The following is a 23,425-nucleotide window of genomic DNA, read 5'->3' as shown; positions in this document are numbered from 1 at the left end:
GTGAGGGAGAGTCAGAGAGAGAATGAGAGAGTCAGAGAGAGAGAAAAAGAGAGAGAGAAAAAGAGAGAGAAAAAGAGAGAGAGAGAGAGAGAGAGAGAGAGAGAGAGAGAGAGAGAGAGAGAGAGAGAGAGAGAGAGAGAGAGAGAGAGAGAGAGAACGAACCTTTGGATACAAACTTGGTCACCTCATTAGAAATGGAGAAGTCCAGATCTTAATGTACGTAAGACATCATAGGGGTAGGTAAGCCACTGAGAGATTATCCACCCTATTGCACAAACCTCCTTTATCAAAATAAAAAACTGCTTGCATTTCTTACCTTATTAGTCAAATCAGTGTTTAAAGGATGATATCGTAGCACCAGAGCTTTAGTCACCTGTAAATTACATGTACAAAAGAGAAAGATGAGTTTAAGCGAAAACAAAAAGCTAATTTTGTTTGACAGCTTGGCCCTTTATTCTTTATGGCCCATTTCAAATGTTTTTATTTGGAAAAACGAAATCTAGAGAGCAGCTTCATACAAATAGAGGGTGTATTTTTGTAAACTATGCAGCCACATTAGTCAAATGCATTGCACTCCCTCAGAAGTGGAGATGGTCTTTTGGAAAAGAAAACAGTGTACGTATGGTTTGTGGATTCATTGCAGTTTTTATTGTTTTAATATGTGGTAGACACTGCATGTACACATTTGGTAACGTGAAAAGTTCTCTCTAAGCAATATTAATAAAACAAAACATTTGTTTTCAACTTTGGATGCCTGCATGGTGATGTCGGATAGGTACAAGCTCTGACACAATAGCACTGCACAAAGACTTTAGAAGAATTTGCCGAAGTGTTCTATATTTACCAGTGACTATGAGAGAAATACAGAAACAGGTACCGGGTGAAACCAGTCTGCTACGTAGCAAGAGGCTAGTTAGGTACCAAAAAACCAGTCAAAGTGTTGGAATAGATTTTGCTTTTCGCAACGTTCCCTCCATTGCCATCAACGGAGCCCCCTGCCAGTCCTGTATTGACCTCTGTAGTTAACCAATATCTTTTGTATTACTTCCCCTGATCCATACAACTCTTCTGAGTGCACTGGTTAGCCCTTATGGTTACCAGTGCAGGGAGCTCTGTTGCTTGTGAGAGATTCTGTTGTTTTACTGTGACTGCATATCACTTTACAATGAAGTGCTGAGGGTATTATGTATCCCATTTACTTTTTCCTTAGTAACATTTTTGTTACCTTTGTGTCCGGGATAGGCTGGAGGCAGCAGATTAATATCTACCATTTTTTTCAGTGTACTCGTGGGGACTTGGCAATGCAGTTTTCACCCTGTCCTTTGGCCATCTTGTTCCTTGGCCTTCTTCATGCCCTCTTGGGGATGAAAATGTCGTAGAAGGCATGCACTTTCGGGGGCTCCAGCTTGGAGTTCCCAGTGAACGTGGAGGCGTGTGCATCTTTGTCTGACACGTGTAATGAGATTCGTATTGTAATGTACTTGTCATTTGTATAGCGCCATATTGCCAGTATTATATTTCCAATGCGCTCTTAATGGGAACGCCCACGAAGAACCAAAGTCCAGAGTGTTGGAGGTCATGGAGTACAATTAGTATGTGTGTGTGGGTTTGGCCAAAAAAGTCTTAGGGGGGCTGGCCAGGCTCCGGTAGAAAAGCAGCCCATGTGGTCAGGCATGTGGATGGGTGCTGAGTGGAGTGTGGTGGCGTCAGAGCTAAAGAATCGCTATGTGTTCAGCGTGCCCACATTTGTCGTAGGCCTGCACTGCATTCTGCTGCCAGAGGTGTTGAGGTGTAGTCTGGTGTAAGTAGGTGGAGAATTTATTTGAACAGCCCGACTAAATGTTTTCGTACTCCTTGCTGTATACTGATGTGTGTGGATAACCATGCCTGCGGCAAGTGGAGTGGTGTATTATACTTACCTTGCCTCCATTGATGGCGTTTTGTTATTGTTAGGGCACCCGCTCAGGTACTTGGCTTCTGCAGTCGGTTCTTGCGGCTGTGATTAAAACAGTTAGCAGCAGCAACAGTCTATGCTCCAACTATTCGCTGCAGGAGGCGCACAGGTTGCGCCTCCAGATTATTCTAGGTGGGTCCGGCTCAGGTGGCAAGTCTACCCCGATATCAAATGCTTACTGATCATTTTAAGGATGCAACTTTAACAAGAGCTGCCCATCCTATGGTTCAAATCTGTGCAATACCTGCCCATCCCAGCCATTCCTTCCGGAGCAATGCTGAGCTGGTTCGATTGCCCACCTGTGGTGTTGCATAGGGGACCCCCACCTGGCCTGCTAGCTTGGGATATGAACATGGCGGCCCGACTTCCCATGAATTCCCTGCAGTGCATCCCAATTTGTACAATTGCAGTGGTGGTGGCATTGGTTCAATCACACTAGTGTGCTTCTACCGTTTTTGTTGCAATTTGCCTGTTTTCCATACATGCCTGGTGCAGTCATACATTACATATATGAGTGCTGTGGATCAGCTAGTGGCACTTGAGGGGAGGCAGGGTCATGATACTTGTATGATGGGGTGTCTGTGGCCCGCGCCACCGCAAACACAGCCAGCACTGCCTGGGAGGACTGTTCATATACTCAGGATTTGAAATTTTGGGGGTTTTCAGGATAATGCCATAAATAGCCAGGTTTAGAGGGCATTTTTCAAGGATAGGTAATTTTCGGTGAGCCAGAGTCATAGAGGAAGAGTGTTCCCGGTGTTGAGCGCTAGGATACAGAAAGCAGAGCTGCCAACTCTAGAGTGGTGCAGTGGAATAGGCAGTAGGAGAGCTGATCCTGATCTTAGTTTTCTGGAGGACTGGTAGTGGATGATTTTGTTCTGAGGGAACGCGGGTCCCGTATTATGGAGGGCTCGGTGTGTGATGCACATGGGTTTAAAGGTTGCTCTTAGGCTGACTGGGAGCCAGTGCAAAATTCTAAGTGCAGGGTTATGTGTTCTCTGGGCGAGAAGGCAAGAAGCAGTCTGGCTGCTACGTTTTGGATACATTGAAGTTTCCTGAACTGGCGCGCACTTACGCAGAGAAAGGCAGAGTTGGTCTAGTCCATGCAGGAAATGATAATGGCCAGTATTGCAGAGACTCTTCGAGGGTAAGAGAGGAGGAAAGATTTGTTTTAAGATGTGTAGGTGGAAGTGGCAGGTTCTGGATACAGAGTTGATGCGTTTGGAGAGGGATAGGTCTGCGTCCATGGTGCATCTAAGATTTTTGGATGGAGGTGGAGGCGGCAGGTGGGACACCAAGGGCAGCCGGCCATGGTAAGGTTTGGGGGATAAGAGCAGTTTGTGCCGCATATTAGTATCTCCGATTTTCTCGGTTGAGGATTAGGTGGTTGTAAGTCATCCAGTGGTCGATTTGCAACAGACAAGTGACAAGGTCGGGAGGTGGGAAGGCTTGGATCTTGGGGATTTTGAAAATGGTCTGCGTATTGTCTGCGTAGTTGTAGCAGGTAAGGTTGTGTGAGCAGATGAGAGCTGGCATTGGGCTTAGGTAGAGGTTGAAAAGGAGTGCTGAGGGGGAGGCTCTTTGTGGCACTCCTTTTGTGCGGGCAGAGGAGAAAGGGGGAAGGAGAACGATTTGTGAGCGATTAAAGATAAAGGAGGTGATCCAATTAAGGGGAGAGTCTTTGAAGCCTTGTTAAGGAGCCTTTTCCTCAGTATTGTGTGGTCGATTGCCTCAAAAGCTGCAGATATATCCAGGAGGATGAGTGCAGCACACCGTTCTGAGTCGGCAGGTCTTTTTAGGCCGTCCCAGATGGAGACCAGAAAAGATTCCCTTCCACAGAGTGGTCGAAACTCAAATTGGACTGGGTCGAGGAGACCATTGGCTTCTGTGAAAAGGCAGAGTTGCTTATAGTTTGCAATTAGTTTGTCAATGAAGCTGGTATTGGAGATTGGGCAGTAGCTTAATGGAGAGAGAGAGAGTTGAGGCTGGGTTTTCTGAGAAGCGGTTTTACACAAGAGGTTTTGAAGGCCTCTGGGAAAGTTCCCGAAGTAAGCAATTTATTCACAATGGAGCAGGCTACGCTACTCTCACAGGAGGATGGAAGGATCTTTTTTTAAAAGGGGCGGTGGGCAAGGGTCTCCAAGCTAACCCGAGTGTCGGCTAAGTGCTAGTAGGTTGCTGAAATTGGCTTGGAAAAGAGGGGTGAATACATCCCAATACACATTCCAGCCAGGGGATGTCTATTGATGGGCAGATGAGGGACAAGAGGCTGTCCATGGGTGATATTTAAAGCAGAATATAAGGTTTTAGATTGTATTGCATTTAATTTTCACCAGTTTCAATTATTTTGAACTGCTTTTACAGTTTTAAGTGTAAAGTGTTGGTCATCTCACTTTCAGATCACCAACTGTGACTACATGTGGGTATAGAGTGTTTTGGGGATAGCTGTCTAACCTTTACTTTACATATTTAGAGGTTAACCCCTTAAGTGCCAAGGACGAGGTATCTCGTCCTTGGGATTACCTCCCGGTTGCCAAGGACGAGATAGCTCGTCCTTTTAGGCACTGTGTTTTTTGAGATCCCTACAAAATGTCTTCGTCTGGCAGCCTCCCTTAAACTTGAGGAGAACCATCTTCGGTTCCGGAAGCACCTCAAAACCTCTCTCTTTGCTTCTGCCTTTTCTCTTTCTCTCCTCTGCTGACCTCCTTGCTGTTACCTGAATTGCACTGGCTACCTGGACACCCTCTGATCTAGGGCCCAGGTTTCCTCTCCCGCCAGCGTTACACACCTGCACTGCCCACCTGGAAACCCCCGCACTTGGGACTGTTTCTGTATCCCTACAGTCCCCTTACCAGCCCTTGACACCTGATGTCTGCACTCACCCATGCACTTGCCACCTGCTGGCCGTTACTTACTAATTGTTTTATCAATTCCCATGTACTGCACTGTCCCTGCCTCCTTTCCACACACTTGCACGATCTGAATGACACCTGTCCTAGAAGGATCATTGTCTGTCCTCCCTTTGTTCCCCTCCCTTGCCTCGTTGCGCCTTGAAACACTCGTGTATGGGCGCGTTATAAATGCCATATCATCAAATCATATGTTATGCAGCCCTAGGAAGGGACACCTGACCCCAGGGAGGAGTGTATGACGGCTCCCCCCTTATCAGCCCCCCGGGATCGCTACATGAGATGGCCTGCCCCTCCATTTGGGTGGGGATGCAGAGGTGCACCCCCCTTTACATTTCAAAATTCCCCAGCAGTTTAGGGTGCCCCACAGCCTAAAGTGCAGCCTGCAATTTTCAATTTTTTCCTTTGTTTACCCAACTCCCTTTGGCACAGATGGGTGCAATTTCTGCCCCCAGGGTGCCCAAACTTTACTGCCCCACCCACTGGGGGGCCTGTCTGACATTTTTTGGTGGCCCTCTCCCCCTCACCCCAAATGGAGGAGGGGTGTACCTCACACAGCCGTTCGTAGGAGGCCCAGTGAGGCCTGCATGAGGTGCCTCCCCACCCATTTGGGGAAAGGGGGGAAGAGGGCCACCACAAAATGTCAGACAGGCCCCCCAATGGATGGGGCAGTAGGTTTTGGGCCCCCTGGTGGCAGAACTGCACACTATTGTGCCCATCTGCGCCAAGGGGAGTTGGTTAAATAAAGGAGAAAAGTGAACATGGTAGACAGCATTTTAGGGGGGGGGCTGTGGGGCAACCCAAACCACAGGAATTTTCTAATGGGAAGGGGTGGTGGCTCTCCCCCCCCCCCCACAATGGAGTGGGGGCCATGTCATGCAGCCCTCCCTGGGGGCAGATATCTGCTCCTAGGGACACCTGACCCAAGGGAAGGGTGCATGAGATGGCCCCCCCTCCATTTGTCCGACATTTTGGGGTGGGCTTCTCCCCCCACACCAAATGAAGTGGGGGGGGACCTCATGCAGCCCTCCCTGGGGGCAGATTTCTGCCCGTAGGAAGGGGCAAATGTGTTTTCACGGGGGGGGGGTGAGGTTCAGTAGACCACCAGGGATGGCTTGCAAGGGGGGGCATTATTGGAAAGTATGAGTGTAGATTTGTTTTTGCTGGGGTGACCGTGGGTAACAAATGTTTTTTGTTTCGTTTACAGCTTTTTCTACGCGAGCGGCTGCAACGTTATGTGAATACTGTTTGTTATTATTCTATGGTTAGGGCCCACTGTGTCAGTGGGCTGGGTGAGATTGGGGCAGGATTGTTGGTGGTGTGGGCGGGAATGGGCCGTCAGAGAAGATATTTTGGTGGGCTCGGACACAATTGCAGGGGCCTGCCACAAATTGCCCCCCATGCCAGCAGAACATTGGTGTTTCCCTCTCCCATGTGGGTTGTCCGTCTGAAAGCGCAGGCTGCACCTCTGGCTGTGCTACGTTACAGAGGTCACATCCAGGGAGGAATGGGGATCCTGCCGGGGCTCCCTGGAGCTGCCGCTGTGCTTAGGGGACGATACACCCACATGGTAAATGGATGTCCAAGGCCGGGGACATCACCTCCAACCATCCTGGAGTTGCGGCTGGTCTGCATTACAGCTTTTCCCTTCGGGGAGGTATTGGCAAACTGCCGGGACTTCCTGGTGGGGAGAAGCTGTAACGCAGGCCAGCCAGAGCTCCAGCAAAGTCGGCGGTAATGTCTCTGGCCTTGGGCACCCTTCTCCCATGTGGGTCTTTGGCGGGGCTTGTGGGTAATACATTCTGGGGAGATTTGCGCGTCAGACATCTTTGGATTCCCACGGGTGTCTTCTTTTCAGAAATGGATGGGGTTCCCTGTTTTCCTTGGTGGCCTCGACACCCTAGGCCCATATCTGTATGGTGTGCGCTTCAGAAAAAATCCTGAAATTCAGCTGTCGGAAAAGACTTGGGGTTAGCCGTGTTTTAGGCTTTCCCCTTTGCGCCCAGGCAGGTGCACCCACACATGTGAGGTAACGTTTTCATCGGGACACGTTTGGGGACGCGGGAAGGTAGGCCATGTGTTGTTGGCGGTGTGTTTCATTGTGTGAGTCGAGTGAAATGTGCATAAATTGGGGGGTTTTCGCCACATTTCAGACTTTGCCGGGGTTTCTGGGTAATAGATTCTGGGGCAATTTGTGCAAGTCTGACCTCTGCGGATTCCCACGGGTGTCTCTTTTCGGAAATACATGGGGTTCCGTGTTTTCCTTGGTGGCTTGGACACCCTAGGCCCATATCTGTATGGTGGGCGCTTGAACAGAATTGCACAAATTCTGCTGTCCGAAAAGACTTGGGGGTTGGCTGCGTTTTCGCTTTTCCTTTGGCGCCCAGGTAGCTGAACCCACATATTTTTTGTGTTTGTGTGGTTTTCATAACGTTTTGATCCATTTGCTGGTGCCCTTTGTCACACAACCCTTTCATTTCCCAAATGTGCCCTACATTTAGTTGCTGCTTTAGGCACCATACACTTTTGTAACCTGCACAAGTCACCTACCCTTGAAAAGGTCTGCCTGTGCTCTTTCAAAAAATGTATGCTTGCTGTTCCTCACCACATTGGTTTTCCTGATTTACACATGCTAAGTATGTCTGTTCAGGCCGTAAGCATAAAACTCCTGTGTACCATGGCTCAGTTTTTGGTTTGTGGTATTACTTGTTTTGTGAAACACTACAAAGAATTTGTGATTTCCTAACTGCAAGAGTCGGGGGAATGTAGCGGAGCATTGTTTTTTCAAAATTCATAGAAGTCATTGCTGTACCAGGCCAACCATGTCTACCACATACCTTTTTTTTCCCCGTAATTTTCCCGCTTTTTCCCCAAACTATGGAATTTTCCCCTACCTAGTTGTTGCCTGACCTGCGCAAATCACCCCTTCCTAAACTTGGAATTGTGTCTACTTTTCAGAAATGTATGGCTTTCTGTCCTCCAACTCGGCTTTCCTACCCTTTTCTTCCATTCCGTCCACGCATGTCCAATTGGCAAAAATAGCCAAAATCGCCCAACTCTCACAAAACGGTTGATAACCACATCAAAATAAAAAAATGTTGTTTCCCTCAAGCTATTCTTGAAAGGCAGGGAATTGGGGGGGATTCAGCACAGCAAACCACTTTTTAATATAGCCTCGAACATACCGCCGGTTTATTAAATTAATACAAATTCACCGGTTGGTATTTTTTGCCGAAACTTGGTTTCAAAATGGCATTTGTGTTCGCTTCTGTGACTCCAACCCAAGTTGGGCCCTTTGTTCCACTTTTTTGGCGGGCTTCTCCACAGAAGCCTCCAAAAGTGGTGTCACTCTGTCTGGGTACCACAGGGGGTGTGGGAGGGGGTTTAGGCACCCTGGACTGAGTTGCCTTGGCAACTCAAGTCGCACTCTTGTGTGATTGGCTCAAGTGGTGAGCCGCCCGGCTCACCACTTAGCATGTGTGAGTGACAGCTAGGCTGAATGAATGGGGGTTTTCTGCATACAACCAGGGCTTTGGGACTGGAACTTCAGAAGTCGCCACAGGACCTAAAGAATCCGAGGAGGGAGAAGCCGAGCCGACCTGCAACGACAACACCACTGGTGGAGCCCTGCTGAACCGTTTCACCACTTTTCCCGACAGAGGAGATCTCCAGCCCGGAGAGTCTTCTTCCTTTGACTGGTGGGGATAACCAGTTTGCCCGTCTTTTCGCCTTCCTGGACCATCTCGTGGCCGCCTTGCCGGTGCCAAGCACCCCGGCAACCGGAATACCACGGTTTACCACTGCCGCGAAGAAAAGGGTGGTACCTTGTAAGCGGGAAACTCCGCGGCTGGTTTCTTCCCTGGCAGCGCAACGACCTTCAGCTTTCCTCCACGTCGAGACCTCCTCTTCCTCTGGACGAAACACCGAATTGCAACCGCTGCCAGGAACAACTGCCCCTGCTGGAGCGTTCTTCCCACTTTCAGGTACTGTGTCCCGCCTGGCTTCCCTTGCGACAGATTGTTCGGGGCGACAGTAAATCCTCGACTTTCTAACCTGGGCTAGCCTGGGACCTCTACACTAACTTTTCCTGACTTGATCTCAATCTTTTGTGAACTTTCTACAAAGACTCTTTGGGCATAACCCCACTGTGTGATCCTGGACACATTTTGCTTGCTCTCTCTAAGAGTGGGACTGGCATTTTGACCTAACTTGCCTCACTCTGGTTCTCGAAAAGTATTGAAATTTGTGTGCTTTCATAACTTTGCCTTTTCCCCCCTTTTTATATAACTTATTAGAGTGCCATTTTATGTCAAGCGCTCACCTCTGTCTGAAAATAAGTGGTGTTTCTCATTAAGACATGTCTAATAAGTAATCAGGGTTGTATATATATAATAGTGACTGTGTGTTGAATTTACTGACCTCTTTTTGTGCTAGGGTAATTTACAAGTGTGCCTTTAAATAAATAATTATATACTTTTACACCAAAGCTCTGGTCAGTGTTCGCTTGTGCTACTGTATCCCTGTACCTATTGTGTATAGTCTATATACTGCCTAACTCATCTTGAGAGAAGTCTGACTGCTCAGCCACAGCTGCCAGGTAAATCTGGGCGGTACAGACTTCTACCAATTGGGTTTACTGCCAACCACCTGTAGTCCTAAATCTTTTGCAGTGGTCCCTAAGGGAACTGCACAGGTTTCTGCCTAACAGAGGTCCTCTACGTTTCCCGCTTTATCTTTGAGTAGTGGCCTGATGTATGCATTATTGAAGGCTTGTGGCACTTTCCCAGTTGCGATGGAATGGTTGAGGACATTCCTGTGATATTCCATGGGCGTTCCTTGTTTAAGAATTGATTTGTATATGTCTGGTGGGCATGGATCATCGGGGGACCCTGAGTTGTTGCTTTCATTCACCAGTTTGACGAATGTCTCCACTGATATTTCTGGAAAGCTCCGTATTTTGTTTGGGTTCTCTTCCCGGGTGTAGGTTGTGGTCGTGGTCAGATCAGACGGTCTGCTTTGAATGGTTTGTTGGATGTTAGTGATTTTGTTTTTGAAGTGGTCCGCGAGGTCGTTGCAGAGTTTTGTGGACGGAGTTGGTGTGTTGTGACATCCTGGAGGGTTTTTGATTTCGTTTATGATTTTGAAGAGCTCTTTTTGGGCGTTTGGTGCTTCGAAGATTTGGTTGTCGTAGTGTTTCCTCTTTGCTTTTTGTAAGCCCGGTTGTGTTGTAGGAATTTCAGTTTGTTTGCCGCATCGTTTTGTTTTCTCCAATCAAGTTCTAGTCTTCGGTTTTTTCTTTCCATGGTGCACAGTAGTGGGGTGAACCATTTTGCCATAGACCGTTTATTAGAAGAAGCGAAGGGTTTTTCTTTGGCGATGTTGTCTATAGTAGTTATAATCCAGGAATGCAGCAGGCTTACCTTTTTGTCCATGTCATCTTCTTCCATGAATGCTGGGTGTGGTTTGTTTAGCTCCAGGAGTTCATGCAGGTTGGAGTTTGATGGTTCTCCAATTTCTTCTCATGGTTTTCTTTGTTTTGTCCGGTTGATTGTTTGTTGGCCTGTTCATTTTGATTACAAAGGGGATGATGAGGTGATCGCTCCAGGGTATTTGAATTGGGGGTGCCGTGGTGAGGAGTAGTTTGTTGGCGAAGATTGCGTCAAGTGTCGAACCCTCCGTCGCAGAGCAGATCATATATCTCAGTGGCATGTTTCGACATTGATCTTGCATTGATGAGGTTGCAGTGATTTTATTGGTGTGGTTTTGCTTGTTGGTTGTACCTTGTTTTGGTTTGTGGTTGTTCGGTTGCGGTGCATCATTGTTGGCGTTGATTGGGGCCGTATGAGGATCAGCGGAGGCTGTATCTTCATTGAGGCTGTCTGCTAAATTGAAAGCTTGGCTGTTCAGTGGTGTTGCTTCTACGTTTGTGCTGGTTTGGTGAAGGTCCATGAAGGATTCTTCTTTGTTGAATTGGTCAGTTAGGTTCATGTTTGGGTTGTTGGTTATAAGATCTTCTTCGTCGTTATGTCCGGTATGGCGCAGGTGTTGGGGGGTGTCCTTCTGTTCTCATGATGTATGGGTGATGGAGTCGGACTCTGGCCACCTTCTTCTTGGGTGTTCCCGTCTTTTTTCTGGTTGTCTCGGGATTTTCTTTGTCTGTCTTGATGTCTCGGTGTCATTGGGGTATCCTGGTTCTGGGGTTGTTGCAAGGTATGGTGTGAGATATAGGGAGTTTTCCCTTTGGAGTTTTGTTCTGGTCGTTTTGGTTTTGGGTGTTGTGTTTCTTCTATACGAGGTTGTTGCTTCGGTGGTAGGTTGGATTTATGTGCCTGTTTCCAGTGAGGCCTTGTCTTGTGCCCTTTCTCTGCATCCTTTTCTGGTCCGGGGCATTTTGGTGCTCAGTGCGGAGGTGCTGGTTGAGTGGTTGGCTGCTGTGTCTTGTGATGGGAGTGCCAGTGTTTCTTCTTGTATTGGTAGGCTTGGGAGCTTTTGTGCCGTCTGTTCTTCCGGTGGGTCGGTTTGTGTGTCCTCCGAGCGCTGTCTGGTAGGGGTTTTAGTGCTGGGCGTACTGTTGTCAGGGGTGTAGGCAAAGTTCAGTGCTGTCTGTGTAGGTCTCTCTGAAAGGATAAGGGCGGCTGGAACTATTCTATCACGGTCTAGTCCTCTCTGGGAGTATGTTAAGGTGGTTAAGCTAAGTTTGTGCTTGAGGCTAGTTCTGACTATGTTCTGGAGTCTCGTATGGTAGGAGGGACCCTAGGGAGTATTGTAATCCTTATGATTCAAATTTAGGGGAGGAGTACCCGCTAAATTTGGGAGACCTGTATAGTGGGAAAGAGGCCTATCGCTGTAATCTGAATGGCACAAGATGTGATTTGGCGGTAGAACCCCTGCTATATTTGGGAGACCTGTATAGTAGGAGAGAGGCCTATCAATGTAAACTGAATATCACACAATGCGGTTTGGGACCAGAGCCCCTGCTAAAATTGGGAGACCTGCGCGGTGGGAGAGAGGCCTCCCAATGCGATCCGAATACCACAATACCGTCTGGGAACAGATCCCCTGCCAGAATTGGGAGGCCTGTGTAGTGGGAGAGAGGCCCATCAATGCAATCTGAACAGCATGTAATACAACTTGGGGACAGAACCCCTGTCGGACTTGGGGGACGTGTATACTGGGAGAGAGTCCTAACTATGCAATCTGAATGTTACACAATGCAATTTTGGGGACAGAACCCCTGCAAAATTCGGGAGACCTGTACAGTGGGAGAGAAGCCCATCAATGTAGTCCGAATATCATACAATGCAATTTTGGGGACAGAACCCCTGCTAAATTCGGGAGACCTGTATAGTGGGAGAGAGGCCTATCAGTGCAATCTGAATATCATACAATACAGTTTGGGAGCAAGTTTGGGAGGCCTGTATAGTGGGAGAGAGTCGTATCAGTGCAATCTGAATATGATACAATACAGTTTGGGAGCAAGCCTATATAGTGGGTGGGAGGCCCACCAATGCAATCTAAATATCATACAATTAGGGGTATAACCCCTGATACATTTTGGAGACCTGTATAGTGGGAGAGAGGCCTATCAATGCAATCTGAGTGTCACGATACAGTTTGGGAATGGAGCCCCTGGTAAGTTTGGGGGACCTGTATAGTGGGAGAGAGGCCTATCAATGCAAACATGACATCACACTATGCAGTTTGGGGACAGAACCCCATATGAATTTGGGGGGCCTGTATAGAGAGGCCTATTAAAGCAATCAGAATATCATACAATACATCTTGGGGACAGAACCCCAGATAATTTTGGGAGAGAGGCCCATCAATGCAAACAGAATATTATACTAAGCAGTTTGGGGACAGAACCACTTCTCAATTTGGGGGACCTGTATAGGGGGGAGAGACCTATCAGCGCAATCTGAATATCATACCATACAATTTTGGAACAGAGACCCTGCTAAATGTGGGAGACCTGTGTATTGGGAGAGAGGCCTATCAATGCAATCTGAATATCACACAATATAGTATGTGGACAGGACCTCTGATAGATTTGGGAGACCTGTAAAGTGGGAGAGAGGCCTATAAATACAATCGGAGTAGAACGGAAACGCTCCTAAATTTGGGAGACCTGTTTATTGGGGGAGAGGCCTATCTATGCAATCTGAGTATCACACAATACAACTTGGGAACAGAATCCTTGATAACTTTGGAGACCTGTATAGTGGGAGAGAGGCCTATCAATGCAATCTGAATATCTTACAATGCAATTTTGGAACAGAAACTCTGATACATTTTGGAACTGTTTTATATCGGATTGTTAAGTGGCTAGGATTATAGGGTAGAGAGGTTGGTCTACTCCTAACCCAGGCCACTACTACCTTACTGGTCCTTGTAGTTGATGGTTGACGGCTGGCACCTTTCTTCCCCTGTGGCTCCTGCCTTCACTTCCAGGAGCCGCCTCTGTTGGGGCCGACCTTGGCCTTGGGGCTACCGGGCGAGGGCTGCACTGGAAGACCAGTGAAGAAGGCTTCCCAGTGAAGGGGGCGGGGGGAGAGGGGAAGTGTTCAGCAACGGCGCTGGAGTGGGCAGGGGAAGTGGAAGCTATGGGCCCAGGGGCTCTCTGGAAGAGGCCGCAGTTACCTGCCTCTGGGGTGGGATGAGACGGTTGAATGAGGATGCAACTCTCACCGTGCTTCTGGACCAAATCAAGATGTCACACAGAACTAAGCTCCAATCAGGTCTCGGGGACGGGATGGGAGGCGGGAGGGCTGGAGTCCAGGAAGGGGAGCTGGGAGGGATGTGGCGAGCTGGGGAGGGAAGCGGACCTGGCCACGGGTGTTTTTTTTTTTCTTCTTCTTTATTTATGGGGGCGCCGGGGCCTGGGGGCTGTGGGCTGCCTCACCTGGGCGGCTGGAGTCTCAGAGAGATATTAACATTTAACCATTTACAGTAAGGAAACACAGATACCAATGCATTTGTCCTAGATGTTGCTCACATGGACAAAATTAGTGGAGTCATATAAAAAGGAAACCCATATGATTTGTATGGTGTGCTGAGAGACTATCCAATACCGTAGCAAATACAAAATCAGTTAGAAAGTGAATAGGAGGAACACAAGCATAACTGAAAAAGCAGATGGATAGTGAAAACAGAGCAAAATCTAACTTGGGCCATATAGATGTTAGAACTGGGGTGGGGTTAACAAACAGACCCAAGTACATCAAAATAACATACAAAGACTTCATCTTTAAAATAATGAGTTGCTGCCTCACAACAGTCCAGTCCTTACCCAAAGCAACAGTGTAAATGCCTGTGTTCTAGTTGGGCCACCTGCCAAGCCTGATTCTATCTTGTCAACAGCACTCCGTAGGGCTTCATCCAGCTGTTCCCCTAGCAAGATAAACGAACAAGGAATGAGAAACGGACTATGAGATCATCCCATCTGTAGAACATTTCTATTGATATATGATATGATATGGCATTTGTAACGCGCCTATACACAAGTGTTTCAAGGCACGACGAGGCGGGGGGGGGGGACAAAGGGAGATGGACAACGATCCTACTAGGCCAGGTGTCATTCAGATCGTGCAAGGGCAAGGGTAGAGGGTACTGGGAAAAAGTGCAAGGGGAATGGAGAGGGGGAAGTGCTGTACATGGTTAGTAGAATACAAGATAAATAATAGGGCCAGCTGGTGGCAAGTGCAAGGAAAAGTGCAGGACATGGTTAGTAGAATACAAGATAAATAATAGAGCCAGCTGGTGGCAAGTGCAAGGTAAGTGCCGGGAGAAGGGGCTGTAGGATACAGAGACAGTCCCGTAGTGCAGGTAGGCAGTTGAGGGAAGAGTGGCAGGGCCAAGGGCAGAGATCGGAGAGTGGCCCGATAGCAGATTCAGTCCAGGTTCAGTATTTTTAGCAGGGGAGAGAGGGAGAGAAAGCAGAGGCAAAGAGGAAGGTTTTGAGGTGCTTCCTGAACCGGAGATGGTTCTCCTCAAGTTTCAGGGAGGCAGGAAAGCTGTTCCAGAGGGAGGCCCCTGCTGCCGAGAGAGATCTACCCCCAGCTTGTTGCTTGGAGAAGCGGCTGACCTTGAGGTAGTTGGAGGTGGATGAGCGAAGAGCTCGAGAAGGAAGATATTTCAGAAGAGAGAGTTGAAGGTATTTTGGCCTAAGACCAAGGAAGGCCTTGTGAACAATGCAGAGGGTTTTGAACTTAATCCTCGCAGCCACTGGGAGCCAGTGTAGTGATTTCAGACCTGGAGAGATACAGTCCTTGGGCTTGAGGCCAAGGACAAGTCTCGCAGTCCTGTTCTGGATAAGTTGCAAAGGGCGGAGAGTAGAGGCAGGAAGATTTAGATAGAGGCTGTTACAGTAGTCCAGCCTCGAGAACCAGGGCTCTGGAGACAGTGAGCGTCTGGGGGAAGGAGAGGAAGGGAAGGATACCTCTGAGGAGGTGTAGCTGGTAGTGTGACTTCTTAGAGACGTCAGATATGTGAGGAGAGAAAGAGAGTGTGGAGTCGAAGATGACTCCAAGGTTTTTTGCTTTGCAGGTAGGCGCAGGAAGAGGGCCAAGGGAGGCCGGCCAGAGAGCTGCAGGGAAGGAGGGAGTGGGTGTACCGATAAGTAGAATCTCAGTCTTACTGGCATTAAGGCAGAGGTCATTGGCGGCACACCATTCTTGGATAGCAGAGAGACAGTCAAAGATGAGTGAAGGCGAAGAGGAGGCTGAGGGTAGCCTGAAAATGAGCTGGGTATCATCCGCGTAGCACTGAAAGTTAGGACAGAGAGCGGCGATGCGGTGAGCAAGAAGTGCCAGATACTGGTTGAACAGCCAGGGGGAGAGGTTAGATCCCTGGGGAACACCACAGGTAGAGAAAAAGATGTCAGAGAGGAAGGAACCCAGTTGGACCTGGGAGGGTCGATTGGAGAGGAAGGAGGTCAGCCACGCCAGAGTCTGACCAGTGATACCCAGGTTATCACGGAGACGGTTAATCAGGATGGTGTGGTTGACGGTGTCAAAGGCAGAAGAGAGGTCGAGCAGAATGAGAACACAAGGGGTGTTAGAGTCAAGGTTAGAGAGCAGGTTTTCACGGATGTTCAGGAGAGCAGTTTCCGTGCTTCTGGCAGCTCTGAAGCCAGACTGATGGTCATGAAGACTACCAACTGATTCAGCATGGAGATTAAGCTGGGAGATGGCCAGTTTCTCCAGGAGCTTGCCCAGGAAGTGGGTGATAGAGATTGGGCGATAGCTGGGCAGGAGGGGTCGGAAGAGGGTTTAAGAAGGGGGTGCACAAGGGACTGCTTGATGGGGGAAGGGAAGATTCCAGAGGCGAAGGAGTGATTGCAGAAGTCAGCCAGGGCAGGGGCCAGGGAGTCAATGTGGTCCTTGATAGTTTTGGAGGAACAGGGGTGGACCTGTTTTGACGAGACTTTCATAGATCGGACTTGTCTTGAAACCTCGTCAGCAGAAAAAAGGGGAAAGGCAGAGAAGGAGGGAGGAGGGGTGGCTGCAGAAGGGCCAGAGGGAGAGCAGGGAATAGAGGGGGGGAGGTGATAGGAGAGTGAGGACAGGATGTCCTGAGTTTTTGAAATGAAGTGGGAGGCCAGTGCCCTGCAGAGGGCCTGGGAGGGGACAGGAGAGGTGGAGACTGCAGCAGGGTTGGCCAGATCCTTGTAGATTTTAAAGAGTTCAGCCGAATTTTTAGATGCCGCAGAGATGCGAGCTTGGATAAGGGCTCTCTTCTTAGTGAGAACGGAGAGCCGGTATTGCCTTTGGAGCTGGCAGCAGGCCAGTTTGTCAGAGGATGAACATGAAGCACGCCATTTCCTCTCTGCCACCCTGCACTTGCGTTTAAGGGTGACGAGATCCGAGTCATACCAGGAGTTACATTTGGCTTTGGGCTTCAGGCGGATCCTCATGACAGGGGCAAGGATATCGAGGGTATCAGATATAGCAGAGTAGAGAGGGCTGTGTCAGGGTGGGAGTCAGCCAAAGGGGGAGGAGGGGGCGAGAAGGTGGTAGCGAAAGCCTCAACTGACACGCGCTTCATGGGTCGGATAACCGTGAAGGTGGTGGCAGTGATGAGGGTGGCTTTGCCTGTGGGGTAGGGAAGGTGAGGTGGGAGGATAGGAGAAAGTGATCACTCCAGGAGAGAGAAGTGGAGAGAGGGACAGAGAGGGGAAGGTCAGAAGAGATCAGAGCATCGAGAGTGTGCCCTGCAGAATGGGTCGGCCCAGACGGGAGAATAGAGAGAGAGAGAGTCACAGAGGTCGTGAAAGAGTCCAGAGGGAGGACAGGAGGCATCGAGATAGATATTGAGGTCTCCAAGAAAGAGGAGTTTAGTGGTTGAGGACAGGAGTGAGGAGGAGAGGTCAGCCCACTCGGAGAGGAAGGCGGAAATTTGACCAGGTGGCCGATAGATAGTAGCTACAGTAAGGGAATGGCTAGGAGAGAGAGAGAGAGTCGGCAGACAAGGCATTCAAAGGAGGAGTAGGTCTGCATAGGAGTGACAGTGGCAGGAATATTGAGCGACCATTCACTCAGGGGAAAATACAAAGTTACAAGTTAACAGGAAATCAGTTACTGCTTTGCCTTCAAGGGAGTAGAAAGACGCTAAGAGGGTTTACAGTCTACAGATTCACACCCTGGGAAAGCAGATATTCTCCCTGGCTGTACTAAGCACTACCAGATGGAGGGAAATGGAGATTCCAGATCAGGTAAAGGCTTTGGTTACCTCCTGAAGGCCAATTGTTAGGCAGAAACCTGTGCAGTTCCCTCTGGGACCACTGCAAAAGATTTAAGACCACAGGTGTTTGGCAGCAAACCCACTTGGTAGCAGTCTGTACCACACAGATTCACTTGGTAGCTGTGGCTGAGCAGTCAGACTTCCCTCAAGAAGAGTTAGGCAGTATACAGAGTATTCACAATAGGTCAAAATAACATAGTAGAACAAGCAAACACTGACCAGAGCTTGGTGTCAAAGATATATAATTATTGATTTAAAACCACATCTAATAAAACACACAGGCACTAATTTTAAGCAGTTCAAAAACACGGTCACTAAAAGATATACACTCCCTTAAAAGAATTAGACAAGTCTTAAGTAAAGCCCCACTTATTTTCAGACAGCGGTGAGCACTTAATGCAGATGGCACTCTAATAATTTGTTTTAAAAGAGAGAGAAAAGCAGAATATACTTTGAAACAGATCCCAACACTTTCACAAGAACACAGCAAGAGAGGAAGGCAGAGTCAAACCGTGTAGTTAGAGTTCAGAAAGCCGGATCCACTTTGAGAGGATCAGAACTAAATGTGTCCAAGGTCACACGGTTGAAAAGTGCACAAAAGTCTCGAAAAGGTTCAGAAAGAGTTGGACCAAAAGAAAGGGACCAGTTAGATGGTCAAGGCGGCCAGCCCAGTCCAGAAGGTTAAGGGATTATTGTTACCTTGTAGCAATCTTTAGAAAGGAAGGCCTGGCGGACACAGTACCTTAAAGTGGTGAGAATACTCCAGCGGGGGCAGTTGTTCCTGGCAGCTGATGCAAGTCGGTGCTTCGTCCGGGGGAAGAGAGGATCTCGTCGGAGAGGAAGACGGGAGTCCGTTGCACTGCCAGGGAAGAAACCAGCCGCAGAGTTCTCAGTAAAAAGGAGGGGTCCTTTTGTTCGCGGTCCAGTGGTAAGTGGCTATCCGGTTGCCAGGGTGCTTGGTACGGGCAATTCGACCACGAGACGTCCTGGGATGCGAGAAAAGAAGGTAAACTGGTTGCGCCCACCAGTCAAGGGAAGAAGACTCTCCAGTAGGGAGATCTCCTCTGTCGTTGGGAAGTGGCGAGTCAGTTCAGCAGGGCTCCACCGGTGGTGTCGTCGTAGCAGGTCAGCTCAGCTTCTCCCTCGTCGGATTCTCAGGTCCTGTGGCGACTTCTGAAGTTCCAGTCCCCAAAGCCCTGCTTTTATGCAGCACACCCCCATTCACTCAGCCTAGCTGTCAATCAAACATGCTAAGTGGTGAGCCGGCCGGCTCACCACTTGGTCCAATCACACAAGAGTGCGACTTGAGTTACCAAGGTAACTCAGTCCAGGGTGCCTAAACCCCCTCCCACACCCCCTGTGGTACCCAGACAGAGTGGCACCACTTTGGGAGGCTTCTGTGGAGAAGCCCGCCAAAAGTGAAACAAAGGGCTCGACTTGGGTTGGAGTCACAGAAGGGAACACAAATGCCATTTTAGAATAGAGTCCTGGCAAAAAATACCAACCGGCGAATTAATATTAAATAAATAAACCGGCGGTATGTTCGAGGCTATGAGAATTAAATAATTAAAGTTGGTAGCCTCGAACAATGGGAAAATCCCATAGGGATATATTCGCGGTTGAATATAAAAAGTAGTATCCACTGCCACCAGCCAAAACTCGACCAGGGGGGACGGAGACGTGTCCCCTCGACTAACAGACCCCGGGCAATCAAATTGCCCCGACCAGTACGTCCACAATATGATGGTTTGTACTGGTTTCTGTTCATAATTTGGGACTAGTAAAGCCAATGGTGACTTTACATGCCCTGGGAGACAGTAGTCAGTCCCAGGGCATGGAGTCTATGGTGGGGTGTTACTATGACACCCCTGTGTCACTGCACGGAGGGTGCTGTGTAACACACATAGTAAAAACACATGAGACCCTATGGAGTAAAGGACCCCATAGCCCATAAAACACATTAGCAGTCAAAGGAACACCATAAATCATGTCCAAGAGTGGGAGAAAGAGAGTCTCACTCTTGGCAGGAGAAAAAAACAAACTCCAGAAATCTAGCAAAGCTGCTGGAGGACTCGCTAGGTTAGGAAATTCAGCCTAAACAGAGAATTCTCTCTAACACCAATGTAGGCCTAGGTGAAACCAAGAGAAGAAACAGATCCTAGCCCAGCCAATTGCAGACACTCACAAAGATCACAGAGCCCTATACATTCCAGAGACCACAGTCAGTCAGGGTGACAGCAGGAGGTGAAGCTGGTATAGAAGAGGAAGTGGTAATATCAGGATCTGAATGTACTGGAGGGGAGAAGGCAGTAACTACAGGAGGTGGAGGTGGTACTAGGGATAAAGTGATACCAACAGGTGTTGACTGAGATATTGGAGCGCAATAGGTAGTGGTGAGAAGAGAGGGCATGAGATAAAATGTGTTGCATATTCTACAAAGGTTCTGGTGGCTAGGTCAGTCCTAGGTAGGATTAGAAAGTGGGAGGAAGCAGGGACATAATTTAGAGATTGCCAGGGGTCGCAACTTTGAACCCTGAGGTCGCCCTTGCTACCTCTCTGGTCTCCCTTGGTACCCCTAAAAGAAAAGAAAAAAGGTTTTTTAAAGCTTTTTTTTTAATGCAAGTTCCTGGGCTGTGGCCAGCACCATGTGGCTCTTTGCTTCTGGAGTAGTTGGCTTTCCACAAGTCAAACACTTTCAGCAGTGACCCTAAATAAGAAAGAATGCCAATACCAAACAATGTGTCTTTCTAGAATTCTATACAATAATTGCTAGACTCATTAAAGGTTTATTTTAGGCAAACTTCTGGGAGTGAGTTACTGATTTAGTCTGTTTTTAAACACCTCAACTCAGCCTTTCATCCTTCTGAGGTCGATGAATGAGTACCAACACAGGTTGGGTGACATTGTAATGCATATTTATTCTATATAAAGGGCTTACGCCTAAGTGCTACATAATAGCACATCATTATCATTCGGCCATGGACGTCTGCTTGCATTCACAGAAATTTGCTAATATGGGCCTATACACACTGATCTTAACAATACATATGGCGATCCATTCTTGTATGAAATGTATGTCACATTATAGTGATATTGTAACCATATTTTTCATAGTGTGCTTAGGAACAATGCGATGCCACTTCCTATTTTATCAAGGAGCAAAAGGTTGTGTCCCATTGCTTCCCGTGATATCACTTTGGGGTGGGGTAAAATGACATCACTTCCTGTGAGGTCATCAGAGGTCAAGGGTCAGGTGATGTCACTTCCGCTACTCCTGGCATTTTGGTGAAAGGACATCCCTCGGAGGAGGAATGAGAAGGGGATAGGAAGAGTATGTCAGGTGTTGGGAGGTGTAAGGGGACAAGGAAACAAAGGCATATGAACAGGCAGAATAGAAGAGACTCTCAACCCTCTGGCATCCAGAGAAATGTGTCAAGACTTCCCCGCCTGGTTAGAGGGCTGATGGCAAAGTTATTGTGTTGGGTAAGGGAACCCTGGAAGCCAACCAGTTAAAACAAGAAGGGATTAAGTAACCTAAAACCCACAACGCAGAACAGGCTGTGCCAAAAGTGAGAACACTCTTTTTGAACATTAAGCATACCCAAGGAAAACAGGAGGTCAGAACCCAGTTAATTGTGAAATGTGCGATTCTGTAGATTTTGAGTAGAATACAAACCCTTGAAACTAGATATATTGGTCTAGGCATACTTTGTGATACTTGTCGCTTTGTGTTAGATTGGAGAAGTTATCTGTGGCTTGCTTCCAAGATGGCTTAGATAGGTGTAGGTACAGATGGGAAGGAGACTGATGCACAGGGGACAGAGAGACTGGTCAGAGGCAGGCACTGCTTATGTTTCCGAAATGAAGCAGCAGCAATGAGTCTCTGTAAAATACCTGGTTGTATTGCATGCTTCTGCTGGTTCACTGCAGAAACCTAAGGAGCCACCGTAGACCTTGCAAGTAACAGACTGTTGCGGCTCATCAATACATTCACACTAAACCTCTGACACCACTTTATGTTGATATTATAACACATCTAGAGGATGTGTTGGACTGCAGTGCACAATGAAGATTGCTTTCCATGCAAAGCAATGATACATTAATAGTTGGCAGGACACTGTTTTGTTTTTTTAAAGTCCATTTGAAAGAGTAAGCTCAGCAAAGAAGTGCACCATTTTTAGCCATACTCTCTCTAAACGAAAATGCATTCAAACAGGTACAGAGCATGAAAGGATGCAAACACTGGGAACCCATTTGGGAGGGTGTTTTTATAAGTCCACTTTGAGTTGTTAGAGTAACTAGGTACAATAACCATCGAATTGTAACCTAGGACTCGAAACAGGATAAACATTTTCCCCTATAGACTATGAACATGGAAAATAAAGTATGAAAAAGTCCTACAAACTTTATTATAAAACATCAAATTAATTATCTATAACATAGTGATCTGTAATTATTATATTTATAAATGTAACCAAAAAACCTTGCCAGTCACACGAATGACCAGTAAAGCTTTGATGTAACCCTTCCCGATGGGAAAGAAAGGGCTGGGACTCTTCTTCCATACCAAAAGAGGTACGAGCTAATGCTCTATTTTTCTAGAAGAGAAAAAATAGATAAGGCTCTCAATAACCGAACTTGCAGTTTCCATTAAGTGGTCAAGTCATCAGTATGGGAAATGTAATTCTTGTCTGAATGACTTGTTGGGATTAGGTTCCATAAAATTTGGTTAACTATAATAATGTAATTCTAAAAACAGAGGAGACTGGTGTAATAAGCAGAGTTCCATTTGCCAAGTTGTTAACAGTTCCGAGGTGTCATTCACATGAAGAAAAAACAGACAAAACTTCCGATCCAGGGAGCTTACTTGGGAGGAGGTCGTCCAGAATGCCAAGAAGGTAAAAGGTAGTTGAAACAAAGTTATAGAAATTCGATGAAATTTCATAGACTGAAATTAAATTATACAGATAGCTCCAATATGGTCCAGACCTTGATCATAAAGAATACTAATAACGTTTGGCAAATGGTAAACAGTTTGGGTCCAACTCAGCATGAGGTACAGATCCAACAGTATCCCTGAGGATGTGTGGTGTTTCAAAAAGAGAAATATATCAGCACATCTTCTAAAGAGGAATTTAATGTGATGGGACTACCTTGCCTTGTTGGGATATATAAATGAGGTTGTGGCCCCCTATTCTACATGGTCGTTTTGTGGAAATGATCAGCACCCGTTTGCTTCCCAGGACATAGCATCAGAGATGCATACTTCCTGTCTATATGAAAGGGGCCAAGACAGCCCCACAGAACTATCATCCAATAGCTCTGTTGGATTCTTTGTAGTAAATGATTTGCACCTTTAGTCCTACATTTATAAATGGGCAAATGAGGCAAATATAGCACCAACATATCAGACTGGGTTCAAGACAGGCTTGGGATGTACTCTAAATGGCCTTATAATAAGTTTACTTCAACACTTCAGTAGAAAGCCTTTGAGAATTTAGAATATGGTGTATACTTGCCATTCATGGATCTTATTGCAGCGCTCGATTACGTGGATCGATCTTTACTGTGATCATGCCAGATTACCCAAAATATTCGACCCCTGTGCCAGGGACTCACCCCACACTAAATCTAGCAACTGGACTATACCTGAGCACATAGGCACACCCACCATCCTGCCCACGTACAGACCCATACACAACACAACACCCATGGCAAGTACAATCCTGACAATCTGGCCACTTTGCTAACTCCTACTAAAACCATCACCCCCTTCATTAGAGGCGCCCTAATACACGCTCCATAGTAGCCCATGCTACAG

The 23,425-nt window shown here is 47.6% G+C and overlaps 1 protein-coding gene across 2 annotated transcripts in view; it reads right to left on the bottom strand.

The window, feature by feature from the left end:
• The window catches only part of MMS19 (MMS19 homolog, cytosolic iron-sulfur assembly component), a 1,998,114-nt gene that overhangs the window by 370,729 nt on the left and 1,603,960 nt on the right, over positions 1 to 23,425 (bottom strand). For both annotated transcript variants that reach the window (XM_069611573.1, XM_069611574.1), the window contains exons 24-25: positions 14,153 to 14,253; positions 317 to 373 (exon numbers count right to left, since the gene is read on the bottom strand). In XM_069611573.1, the coding sequence (XP_069467674.1) occupies positions 317 to 373; positions 14,153 to 14,253 (158 nt within the window). The remainder of the gene's footprint in view (positions 1 to 316; positions 374 to 14,152; positions 14,254 to 23,425) is intronic.

This window comes from Ambystoma mexicanum, chromosome 8 (genome assembly GCF_040938575.1).
Source record: "Ambystoma mexicanum isolate Mex_15411 chromosome 8, UKY_AmexF1_1, whole genome shotgun sequence".
Classification (NCBI taxonomy): Eukaryota; Metazoa; Chordata; class Amphibia; order Caudata; family Ambystomatidae; genus Ambystoma; species Ambystoma mexicanum.
Note: the sequence above shows the minus strand (reverse complement) of the source record. Positions and strands in the feature narration are given on the sequence as shown.